Source organism: Eurosta solidaginis, chromosome 2, assembly GCF_040869045.1.
Source record: "Eurosta solidaginis isolate ZX-2024a chromosome 2, ASM4086904v1, whole genome shotgun sequence".
NCBI lineage: Eukaryota > Metazoa > Arthropoda > Insecta > Diptera > Tephritidae > Eurosta > Eurosta solidaginis.
Genome location: NC_090320.1, coordinates 76,622,251 through 76,634,644, shown reverse-complemented (window position 1 = coordinate 76,634,644; position 12,394 = coordinate 76,622,251). Strand labels below are relative to the sequence as shown.

At 37.9% G+C, this 12,394-nt stretch overlaps 2 protein-coding genes across 12 annotated transcripts in view; one reads left to right on the top strand and one right to left on the bottom strand.

Annotated features, from left to right (window-relative positions):
* The window catches only part of LOC137239973 (uncharacterized), a 59,415-nt gene extending 54,457 nt beyond the window's left edge, over positions 1–4,958 (top strand). For 8 of the 11 annotated variants that reach the window (XM_067765815.1, XM_067765814.1, XM_067765813.1 and 5 more), the window contains one exon: positions 3,290–4,958. In XM_067765815.1, coding sequence (XP_067621916.1) covers positions 3,290–3,931 — 642 coding nt within the window. In that variant the 3' untranslated portion in view covers positions 3,932–4,958. Of the gene's footprint in view, positions 1–1,686; positions 1,746–1,911; positions 2,625–2,699; positions 3,185–3,289 lie in introns of those variants that run through there. The other 3 variants (XM_067765812.1, XM_067765809.1, XM_067765811.1) reach the window with 3 other exon arrangements.
* crc (bZIP transcription factor crc) overlaps positions 4,037–12,394 on the bottom strand; it is an 80,219-nt gene continuing 71,861 nt past the window's right edge. Inside the window, exons 4-5 of the mRNA XM_067765805.1 lie at positions 10,362–10,579; positions 4,037–5,191 (exon numbers count right to left, since the gene is read on the bottom strand). Coding sequence (XP_067621906.1) covers positions 4,475–5,191; positions 10,362–10,579 — 935 coding nt within the window. The 3' untranslated portion in view covers positions 4,037–4,474. The remainder of the gene's footprint in view (positions 5,192–10,361; positions 10,580–12,394) is intronic.

Here is a 12,394-nt window from a genome sequence, read left to right as displayed (position 1 = left end):
AGAAAAAAAAATGTTTGCATTAGAAAAAGGTTTTTTAAGCGGGGTCGCCTCTCGGCAGTGATTTGTCAAACACTCCGAGTGTATTTCTGCCATGAAACCTTCTCAGTGGAAATTAATCTGCCTTGCAGATGCTGTTCGAAGTCGACATAAAACATGTATGTAGGCGCGTCCGGCCAGATGGTAGGACAAATTAAAAAGGAGCACGACGCAAAATGGTAGGAAATTTTGCTCTCAAACCTCTTCAGAGGTTATCGTGCCCTGAATTTTTTTTTATATGTTTTACACATGGGTTTGAGTAAAGAAAGCATTGCAGATAAGACAAGTGTGATCTCTTAAGCATAGACGTCAAAATAACAACTAGACACGATCAGCTGATTTTCAAAGATAGTATCGTGCTCTTGTCCTGAGTCTCCTTCTATCACCCGCTGAAAATTGCCGGCCATATAAGCCCCTATATTGAACATGCTGTCAAAACGCAAAAAAGTATCCATCTAAAACATACTGTCAGGCAGTTGGCGGATAAGATATCACACTTGTTTTATACGCAATAGGCGCTTTCAGCGAATACAGGTGTTGATCAATCGCTGAGTGATAATTTAATAATAGCTGTTTTTTTTACATCTATATACATATACACTTAAACTTTATCTACACTTCTGAAATTGCTGCGCGGAAGATTAGTACTCCTAAATTTCAATACGCATTACATCCAGATGCAACTGAAATGTGTGTCTATGTTTCACCTCTACACTAATTCTATGTATTACCTCTACAAATGGTGTGTGTCCACTATTCACCGCTACCGATTCAGCTATAGGTTATACACTATGGGCAACAGACGTGTGTGTCTCCGCTTTTCTGTACAACCCGTTCTGTTGCCAGTTATTTAACCACTGCCGCTAGATGTCTCTGCTAGACATTATCTAAGTGAGTATAGGCGTTTTTTGGAAAAAAAACAAAACACGGCTAATAATAATAAATCTGAGCGCACCGTTGAGTATATTTACAGCCTCATTACCTTTAGCGCTATAGTGTCCAAAACGATATCGTTAAGGCCGCGACACAATGACATTTTTCATATGGATGCGTTTAACACAAGCTTATGCATTCCAATAACATCGCCACAATCCACCCAGATGTTGCGTTGTAAATATGAAATACCTTCAGGCTTGGCATTTGAAGTTTATTACGCCTTGCCCATTCACATACAAAATTTCGGGAAGCACTGTTGTAAACATTCTACCTATACAACAAAAATACTTGCTAACATATTTTGTGCCGTATTCGATTGTTATATTGCAGTTTTTAATTGTGAAAAATGTTAGAATATTTACCAACCAATATTTACCAAAAATAATTTCACTTGCAAAGTGTGCCAAAGCAAATGTCAAATTCTTCTTCTTATGATTTGCTTGCAACAAAATTTGGGAGTTGGCTACTTTTCAATATCAGATGGCGCCAGTGTCGCTCATCTACCGTTCTCCATAAAAATACGTGCAATCTACTCATAATGCATAAGCTTGTGTTAAACTCATCTATCACCCCTATCATGCATTTCGATTACGTTCCCGCTCTACGCTCCGCCGGAGTTGAAAGTAGGTATCATGCGTTGCAATTGGATTGAAAGAAGAAGAGGAAGAGCTATAACTCTTTCGAAATCAGCTGTTTGCCTTGAAATATGTGAAACTGGAACATAACAAAGCAAAAATACACAAATTAGAGCTGCTCAAAGAAAATAAATAAAAGTAAAATTTTTATATTGTTATTATTTTTATTAAACGTAAGTATGGAATCCTTATCCGCGGCGGTATTACTGGTTGAGGAGGAGAGCAGCGCATCTCAGAATGCTATGGTGAGAATTGAAAGAAGATTGCGAGATATGTGCGATCCCTTCCAGATGATCGATGGGCTGTAAGTAATTGCACGTGAAAGTAGACAATTTTCTTACAATTTGGAGCCTGGACATCTTCCTTCGGACGCTGGTGGAAACCGTTGGCTATATCTGGCTTACTCTCCATCATATCTGCCAATTTTCCATATTGCTCTGGTGTTGTTGTTTTTGACCTGAAAGCATATCAAAAAACATCATTCGAGCGCAAAATCTGGAAATATCGTGAGTTTTACAACTCTTAAATAAAAGTTTTACTTACATTTTAAGAAAATTAAAAAAAAATCACGCAAATTAATAAAATTTGTACAGCTAAATAAAAAAACAAAAAGTTCTCCGCCAACAAAATTGCAACTTAGAAAAACGGAGCTACGATCGAAGTGCATGATAGGCAGAATTGTAAATTTCGAAGTTGAACTGAACGGAAACGGAACGCATGATACCAAAGTTGCCAAACGGAGAAAATTTCAATCCAAGTCGAAATGCATGATAGGGGTGTATATGAAAAGCTGCTTATGTGTCGGAGCTATTAGTCTGTTTGTAGCACGATTGGCGATACGACAGGCAAAACGAAAATCTAAATGATAACAGCCGAATCTTACGTTATCTTGGCATTCGTTATCACGAACAGCTGCTGTAAAAGTGATAACGAAGTGTCAGAAGCAAAACACGAAGACAAATTTGACAACTTTCATGCAGTTGAGAAGTGACGTAAAGCTAGACGATAAACGAAACCGTAAGTTCAGAATACCATTAGCAGACGCTATCGCCAAAGAGAATGAGGCTGTTAGTACCTCAACGGTTGGGATTTGACGTCTAATTACTGAATGGCCCATTACTTATACTTAGCATAGACTTGACTTGACTTGAAAAATGACAGCTGATTATGATGCCAGATTGTATGCGCTAAGTGGAGTATAATCGTGGTTAAGTTGCCAAGTCAAGTCTATGGTAAGTATCAGTAATGGGCCCTTGAGCATATATTTTTTCGCTAAATTCGCTCAACGTGTTTATTCAACTGTCTGACAGTCTTTGACATTTTAAAGTGTAGTTTATGAATAAAATTTTCCACTTAATATTAAACTGAAGTGTGAAAAATAATTTAAGATGTCCTTTTCCTTAAAATTTGAGGATAATTAATTCAATTAGCAGTTGGCTCAACTCGCCGTTTATGGAACAAAATTTCTATCATTCAACTGACGGAAACATGTTTGAAAACGTATCAACAGAAATAGTGTTCGCTGAAAGCACCCATTGATAGAAAGCATAGAAACCGCGTTTGGAAAACCTTTGACAGTAAAGTAGAAAACTTTCGTTGTTTTCTTAACAGAGATAATACCTCTTAATATCTTTTTTGTTTATTTCAACAAAAAATAATAATAATTTTGGAATTTTTTACAGATGGAAACTGACACCCACAAATCTCTACTTCATTTAAATGATGACTGCCTTATAGAAGTATTCAATTATCTCAGCCTTGAGGAAATTTTTAATGTAATCGACATACAACATCCGCGGCTTGCGGAAATTGCACACCAAAAGATCGCATCAATCAAACATCTTAATATTGAAATACGCGAATTTCCAAATTTTACATCAAAACAATTAAGAATAATTGGTGAAAATTTACGCAGTTTTACTATGACCGTCGGATATTCAATACCAACAATAACAGTATTTAATATATTAGAACCACTTTGCGAAGGTGCTGCCTTAACTAATCAACTACGTGAATTCAAACTAAATTATGTTTATATTAATAAACATCTGTGCGATTTTATTGGAAAGGCAGCGCATAATCTAGAAAAAGTTGATTTAAGCTACTGTCAATTGACAGATGAACTGCTAATTGAATTTTTAAAACAATGTACAAACTTAATTGAGTTACATATTTTCGGAAATTACACGTTGAGGGGGAATTTCTTACGCAATTGTTTTATGCCAAATATGCGCATACTCAAATTAGAAATGCATGCCGATTGGAGCTTTCCAATTGAAGAATTTGTCATTGAACATCCAGATATTCAATTAATTATCATATAAGTTACATATTTAAGCCCGTTGTACGATGTCAGACTGTTATAAAAGTAATACAAAAGAAAAAAGCTACAGAAATACAAAATAATATCAATAAAAACAAGCTTAAAATTAAATAATGTACATATAAAGCCGTTTATTTTATTTTTAAAAACGAATCAAAATTATTTTATGATTCAGATAAATTCAAATCAAATTAAACTATTTTATGTATACATAGTTGTTAAAATGCTTTAAATATGGGTTTATATCTGGGCACTATGCACACGAAATGTTTAAGGCACGCAAATGCAAATGGCTAAATTAGTTCAAGGACTAGTTAGTCCCGTCATAGGCGCCAATTTACAATGCGTACAATATTTAATTACAATTTGTTTAAATTATTAAAATGTTTGCGTTAGAATTTATGAAAACAAATAAATTTTTTAAAAGTTTTAAATACATAAATTGGAATCGTTGTTTTAGTTGGATTTTGTTGCTGATCAGTTGATTTGTTGGCTTTTTGATGACAGAATTCGTTTAATAATCACCATTTTCATTACTGCAGTTTCAGACGTCTTTGTTGTCCTTTTTCTTTTTGTAGAATTCCTTAATGAGGGTTTTTAAGTACTTAGCCTCACGCTGACGTTCAGCCAAAACGCGTTTAAGTTCTTCGTTACGCTGTGTTAGTTGTTGCTCCTCATTTAGTACGATCTCCATTTCGATCTTTTTCTTTTGACGATAACGTGTTGCCGCATTCTTGTTTTGCTCTTTTTTTCTAATTTTACGATCCTCAATACCACGGCCATATGGGCGTGTTCGTTTTTTGTTTTTGGATGACTGTGACGATTTTGCACATATTTTTTGCATATTATCTTCATTGCCATTGTAAATAGGCGAAGAGCCAGCAGATGAAGAAATGGATGAATTCGGTGACCAATCTTCATCGGTTGCGTCAGAGTCTGGACGTGATGATGTGGAATAAGATGACCATGACATTGATTCACATTCATCGTTCAAATTAGGCAATTCCTTAAGGCATGATTTCAAAAATTCATCTACAATTTGCGAATTACGTTCATCATCATCGGTTTGTGCAGCTTCAGAAGGAGTAAAAGATGTCGAACTATAGAAGGGAGCAAAATTTAAACTATGCAGTGTTGTTGGTGTTGGTGCAATTGGTGTGACCGCTGATGGTATGACGTGAATTTGTGGCGATTCAAGTGGGATTGGCAATTGATTAACGGCGGCTGGTGTTAAAGGGAGCTGTTGAATAACAATGTTGAGCTGTGTAAAAAAGAATAAAGGAAGAGACTTAATAAGGTACTTAATAAGTGGTAAATAAGGAGGTAAGTAAAATCCGCATTACATAGGTTTTTTACCGCAGTTTTCAAGATCCTCCCTCGGGCAACAGAATATTAAAATAATTTGGAGTACAGCACAAAAAATGAAAACAAACTTTTCAAAAACTGATGTTAATTCAGATCTGGATATGGAAAATGTAGTAGCAAAGAAAAGTCTTAGATATCCCATTTCATGTAAAACAAGCCATTGAACCGAATGTTGTACTCAGTATTTTAATATGCAATAGGTACTAACGCCGCCTAAAGTGATATATCTAAATTTGTACTCAAATTATCGTGTTAACGGACGGATGGACATGGATCAATCAAATTTAAATATAAGGAAGTCTATATCTATCTCGAATCCTTTATGCCATTAAGTACTACCGTTATCTAATCAAAGTTATAATACCCTTGTGTAGAAGTATAAAAAGCATTGTTCACTATAAAAAGCATTGTTTACTATATAGTATAGTTTGACAGCTTAAATTGAGGTTATGTAGCGAATTGAGTGGAAGGCAGGCGAAAGCAGTAGAATGGATCTTGGGGGTGGGGAGGGAGGTGATGGCCTGAAGGTTTAATGTGGCCACATAAATCGTTCCCGAGATGGTCGGGCTAGCACCTTATTGGTGCTGTGGTACCGGAGCGTACCGGATCTGCATCCGGCAAAGGACCATCACATCGATAACACTCCCCAAAGCCTTCGGGGAGCAACCTTATCGCTACAACAACAACAACAACAACAACAACAGTAGAATGGAGAAAAGCAGAAAGAACAGAGTTGCATTGCATCAATTTACCTTCAATCTTTGTATCAATAATACAGATATATGTAAAAAAAAAATAACTAAATACTTGAATATAAACTAAAATTTTCTCTTAATTACTGCGAATAAGGTCTCATAAATGATATATAACGCTACATAGCCCAAAACTGGCAAGTTTAATATTTAACTTGGATTTTTATTAAAGACTTTCGTAATATGGACTTAACTAATCTTTTTGTGTGTATACTTGAGCTGTGCAGTAATGAATGTACATGGTAATGGTAATTAGTCAATAACAAGTATTTGGTAATTAAAAAATTTAATTATCAAGTACAATTACTTTTACTGGTACTTGGTATAGAATACATGTTTTTTCAATGACTGATGAACTATTTCAAATACTTTCAATTACGTTCAATTATTTGCTAATATCTAGTTAACTAAAAGAAACAAATGAATTCGAATAACGGAATTCCGATGATGTTGATATGTCGAAATCAGAAAATAATACTTCCATTCAACACAATAATTAGCTTGACCTTTTTCCAAAGTGGCATATTTCAGTTTATTACCTAAGTTTACAAATAAAAATGTTTGTTGAATTTTTTTTGCACTTTACCGATACACATTAAGTAACTATTGAGAATTTAACACCCTGAATTCTCTAACATTTATTCTTTATAATGCAAGAAGTCACATAAAGCGAAAGCTCTCCCCAAGTTGAAGTACCGAGGAGCGTCAAATCAACCTTCTATTACAAAAATGTAACAACGACCTATTGTGGTACCTAGAATCTCGGAATACACTTTCTTTTAGACATGCAACGTAATGTGAAAATAGAGCCTTTCGACAAACAGTACTCGTTGCGCTAGACCTATCAAAAGCTTTTGATATGGTCAACCATGGCACGTTAATGCAAGACTTGGAAGGGTCTACCCCTCCCCCATGTCTTAAAAGGTGGACCGCAGATTATCTGGGTGGTCGGCAGGCATCGGTGCAATTCAGAAACGAAACATCAAAGCTAAGAAGAATTAAACAAGGGGAGCCACAGGGTAGTGTCCTATCACTACTTTTGTTTAATTTCTACATATCAAAACTACCTTCGCCACCGGAAGGAGTTACTATCGTTTCTTATGCCGATGACTGCACAATAATGGCCACAGACCCAGGCCCACAGATCGATGAGCTTTGCAACAGAATAAACAGCTACCTCCCTGATCTCTCCAGTTTTTTCGCCTCGCGAAACCTGGGATTATCACTGACTAAATCATCCGCGACCCTATTTACAACTTGGACGTCCCAAATGTCGACCATTTTGAACATCCACGTCGATGGCACTACGCTACCGACTGTCCTCCACCCCAAAATCTTGGGTGTGACGTTTGATCAGGATCTACATTTTGGTGAGCATGCAGCCGCAATTGTACCGAAAATCCAGAGCCGTAATAAAATCCTCAAATCTCTTGCTGGCAGTACTTGGGGAAAAGATAAAGAAACGCTCATTACTACTTACAAAGCAATTGGCCAGCCGCTTGCATGCTACGCGTCCCCTATATGGTCGCCAAGCCTTAACACTACTCACTGGAAGAAGCTACAGGTTTGCCAAAATACTGCTCTCAGAATCGCAACGGGCTGTCTTCTTATGTCCCCAGAGCACCATCTACATAATGAGGCGCGAGTACTCCCCATCAGGGAGAGAAATGAGATGCTAACCAAACAGTTCCTGTTGAATACCCAGAAATCTGGGCATCCCAACATGTATCTGATTGATGAGCCAACACCGCCTAGGGGCTTAAGGAGTCATCTCCGTAAGCATTATGAGGAAATACGGCACCTGAGAACTCAGCCGTATGAAGCCAAAAAACACAAGCAGGTCCTCAGTGAACTCCACAAACAGGCGTCGAACCTTTATGCCGGGAATTGCCCGGTGAATCCAGTACTCAAAGAGCAGTACCCAAAACTTGCGGAAGAGGAACGCACTCTCCCCAGGGAAACACGAGTCACTCTAGCTCAACTTCGATCTGGATAATGTAACAGGTTAAACTCTTGCCTATCCAGAATCAACCCCCCCATACAAAATGTATGCCCCGCTTGCAATGTGTCCCCACATGACACCAACCATCTCTTTAGTTGTAATGTGGAACAAACGCCTCTAACACCCCTCTTGTTATGGTCCACCCCTGTTGAAACAGCATGTTTCCTTGGACTCCCGTTAGAGGATATTGATCATAGTACAGGTCTACAAGTAGGATATGTAGCAGCGCTCACATACACAGCCACGCTCACCTGATAAAATGCTTCTTCTTGTTCGTTTTTTGTGTGGATGCTATTTGGCACTGTTGTACTTCTTAGGTCCAGAAAAAGTGTAGTAGGTGCTAACGAAAACTGCGTAAAAATTTAATTGTAACAAAAGAGCACTTATTTACATCTCTTTAAAATCCATATGTTTTGGACAATTTTAGTTAACAAATTGTGATACTTTAATACCGGAGACGATTGCTAAAACCTGACCAAAACCGTCGGGGGAGGTATCAATAGACGCGTTTTTGCCTCGCTTCCAGTAATTCGAATACTTTTTCGCCTTTGGACTATTGATAACAGGACAAAACGAGTATTTTCATTTCTCTTTCCACATTTTTGGACGGGTTATTGCAGTCGATCTCAGTTTCAAACTGTTTTTTGCAGACAACTTTTGAACGGGTAGAAAAACAAAGCACCCGTGTTTGTATTCTTAATACTGGAATAACTACGAGTCCTCAGATACCCATATAGGTGCACTACATTTTCATACTAAATTCGTTAAAAAAAAATTTACCATCACAGCAACCCATATCTGATATTCCGCTCCTTTTTTTTTGTTTCCCTGCGTCGCTTTCCACGACAGCAACCCCAATAATTTTGACACATCGTTCAGTGTCAAACGTATGTTCCACGCAGGTTCCACTGAGTTCCACAATACTTTGACACTGACCGAAATGTCAAACGGCAGTGTGTTAGAAAAAGAAAGGAATTCTTTCCTTCTCATACATATTATACTTGTAACCTGTACTATGATATTGATGACAATTTGTGATCGGCCGCACCTATTGGATGGGGCGAAGCACTGCTACAACAACAACAACAAACTATTTCACATTTTTCATAGCCTCATAGGCCTCTTGATCTATAAAGTGGTGCTGGCCGCAAATGTTTCGCTACTCAGCGCTCTGACCATGAAATTCTTGGTTTCTATTATATTTCCTCAGTCTGTTTCAATGTTCAGCATTTCGGAAACAGTTCCATTTTTCCTCAAATTTTGCACACATCGAAGGTCAGGTCCGGAAAAATTGAAAAGTAGCGCCATGCAAATTGGAAGAGAAGCTCGGCCTCAATCTTCTCAGAGGTACGTCGCGCCAAGTCCTTATTTATGTAGAAAAATAACATGGTAGCTGTTATAAATTTGTATTGTCCTTGCTATTTAACGATGAATAAGTTTTTTCTTACAAAAATTTTAAAAATTTCAAGTAATTGAAAGAATTTAAAATATGCGTATTGGATATCAAGTACCAATTAAATGTACTTTTACTTGGCAATTAGTATTTTCAATTATTGAGTATTTGTAATGGTAATGGTCGAGAGAAAAATTCTTCGAAAGATTTTACGCGTTGGCAATGATGAGTACCGAAGAAGATTTAGTGATGAGCTGTACGAGCTATACGCAGACATCAACATAGTCCAGCGAATTAAAACGCAGCGGCTGCACTGGCTAGGCATGTTATGCGAATGAAAGATGATGCTCCGGCTAAGAAAGTGTTTCTGTCGGAACCCGCCTATGGAAGCAAAGGTAGAGGGCGGCCCCCACTCCGTTGGAAGGACCAGGTGGAAAACGACTTAAACTCCCTTGGTGTGACCAATTGGCGCCGTTTGGCGGAGCTAAGGAGCAACTGGGGCGCCTTGTTGGACGGCCATAACCGTTTAGACGGTTAAGCGCCAATTAAGTAAGTAATGGTAATTGCACTTGATTCCACCAGCTCTGAAGTGTGCTAATTTTGAACGATCAGCTGTGAGTTGCGGTACTTGTTAAGGTTTACAATGATACAAAGTATCTGTGAGGAATGTCCGTAACCAGGAAACGCACATATACATACAACCACTGGCTTCGTGTATCGCTCGTTTTTCTCATTTTATACGAAATTAGTGGCTTGCATATTTGATCAGAATTGTCCATCAAGGACGTGCAACGTCCCCAAGTTTTGAGTGATTTTTAGCAAATTGTAGTGATCATGGATCGTAGTTTTAATCATACAGGCCTGAACTCCACACTTGCTAAGATAAAAACCCATTTCTCACACTAATATTTATACTTACATTATCCACACTTTCAGTTGGTACATTTTGCAAAGTGGGGACTGATGTCCTAGACCGCGGGGGTGATTGTGGTGGCGTTAAAGTGGTGAGAACAGCAATTTGGAAATTTTCCGATTTGTGAGCATCAATGTCGAAGGAGTTGGGTACTTTCGTTACGATATTCGGATGCGCAATTGCAGAATCGACATCCAACAGCGGCAATTTATTCTCGGCCCACTCTAAAACAAGCAAACAGAAAAAAAATATAAAATTAATACAACACCGATAACAAAGTTTTATTATTATTATAATTTTTTTATTTTATTTACTAAATAAATAGCTAATACTTAAATCATTTACTTTTTCAAAATTTTTGGGCACATTAGTTGTAAAGTGTAAGTGATAGCTTTCTTAAAGTTACAGCTTTTTTTTTATTTGGCAGATCTTTTTGCTATCTTGCTATCTTATCTGAGTCATCTTATCACGGAAACCTAGCAAGTACTTGTACCAACTTCCTTATTTTGCCTTTGAAATTTGCAAGGTTTTAACTCGATGTGTAAAATAAAGATGTAAGATCGTCCACAATCTGAGGACTAGGTGTCAACTCAAGCAAAGTGGAAATTTAATTACAGGGATCCCTACGACGTGCAATAAAATAAAGTGCAGTGTTAATACTAATCGGAGTTATATCAAAACTTATTTTGGAATCAACGCCGTTTCTCGCTGTACTGAATAATGGCAGATGTAAACAACACGCCGCAGTGGTGTGGTGGTAGCGAGATCCGTCTTTCACACCGAACCCCCTGGGTTCCTGTCCCGGCAGAAGCAACATCCAGCATTTTTGTTATTATTATAATTATTAGGATTCAACTTATTAGTGTAAATTGCCAGATGAGAACAGCAAACCGTTGTGTTGTGGTAGAACCGTGATCCGAAATATAGCCGTGAAGAAAGCAGCAGAAATTCTGGAGGAAGCGTGCCGCGTCAAAATATATATTTATAGACAGGCGGCGATAAAGGTAATAATCTCACACAGTACTTCATCAAGAAGTGTCCTGGAATGCAAAGAAGCATTGGAAAAACCTCGCTCAGGTCGGACCCTACATCTGTACTGGGTTCGCGGTCATAAAGGGGATAGAAAAAAACGCAAAGACCTATGAGTTGGCAAAGGAGGGTGCAGCACTTGCTGAATCAGCGGTGAACGTCCCAATCCGTTTGGAAGAAATCAAAAGGAGATAGTAGTTTCATATGATCCATCGAGCGGGAAAGGCGTGAACAAAAGCGCGGGGCTGCAAAATGTCTAAGAGCCCAGGACATTAGGCTCACAAACTGGCTCATATTTCTGAAAACTTACGGCTCACGATGGGCATAATAACTGGACACTGCCTTCTGGCGTCTTAAGATTATATGTAAGCTAGGTCTCGCTAGTAACAGCAGATGTAAGAAGTGCGAGCTGCTGGCAGAAACCGTTGAGCACGTTCTGTGCTCGTTTCCTGCACTCTCCAGGTCAAAGTTCCAGCTGTTAGAGACGGCATAGTTCGAAGTAGCAATTAAGCTAGGTCCTAGAAAACTTCTAGTATTTGCCAAGAGGACGGAGTTATTCTATAACATAAGTCCTGCCAACTGAATGAGATTCTTACGTTTGGCCGTCGAACAAAGTCTGGTAGCACCATGGACACATTCAGTATATGTGAGGTGTTATTGACCGGCCAGTTCAATTTAACCTACACAACAAACGTGCTGGGTTTAAGTCCGGGCCAGAGCAACAAAAACATTTTTTTATTGTTATAATTTAAAGACTATTTTAGAATAGTTTTTATCAGCAATTCGTGAGGATAAATTCACACCGTTTTAGTTTTAATATAGAACAACACCACAAATTCCGATTTTGACATCAAAATTTTTCTGTTTATAGGCACTGGTTTTTCTCTTTAAGAATTATTCACGGAACGTATAAAAAAGTAGTCAAGCTGAAACCATTCTATGGAGTATTGGCATCGTGCATTAGCACCATAAAAAAGTTGGTATCTTCGTTAAATGCCTACAGTATGTTC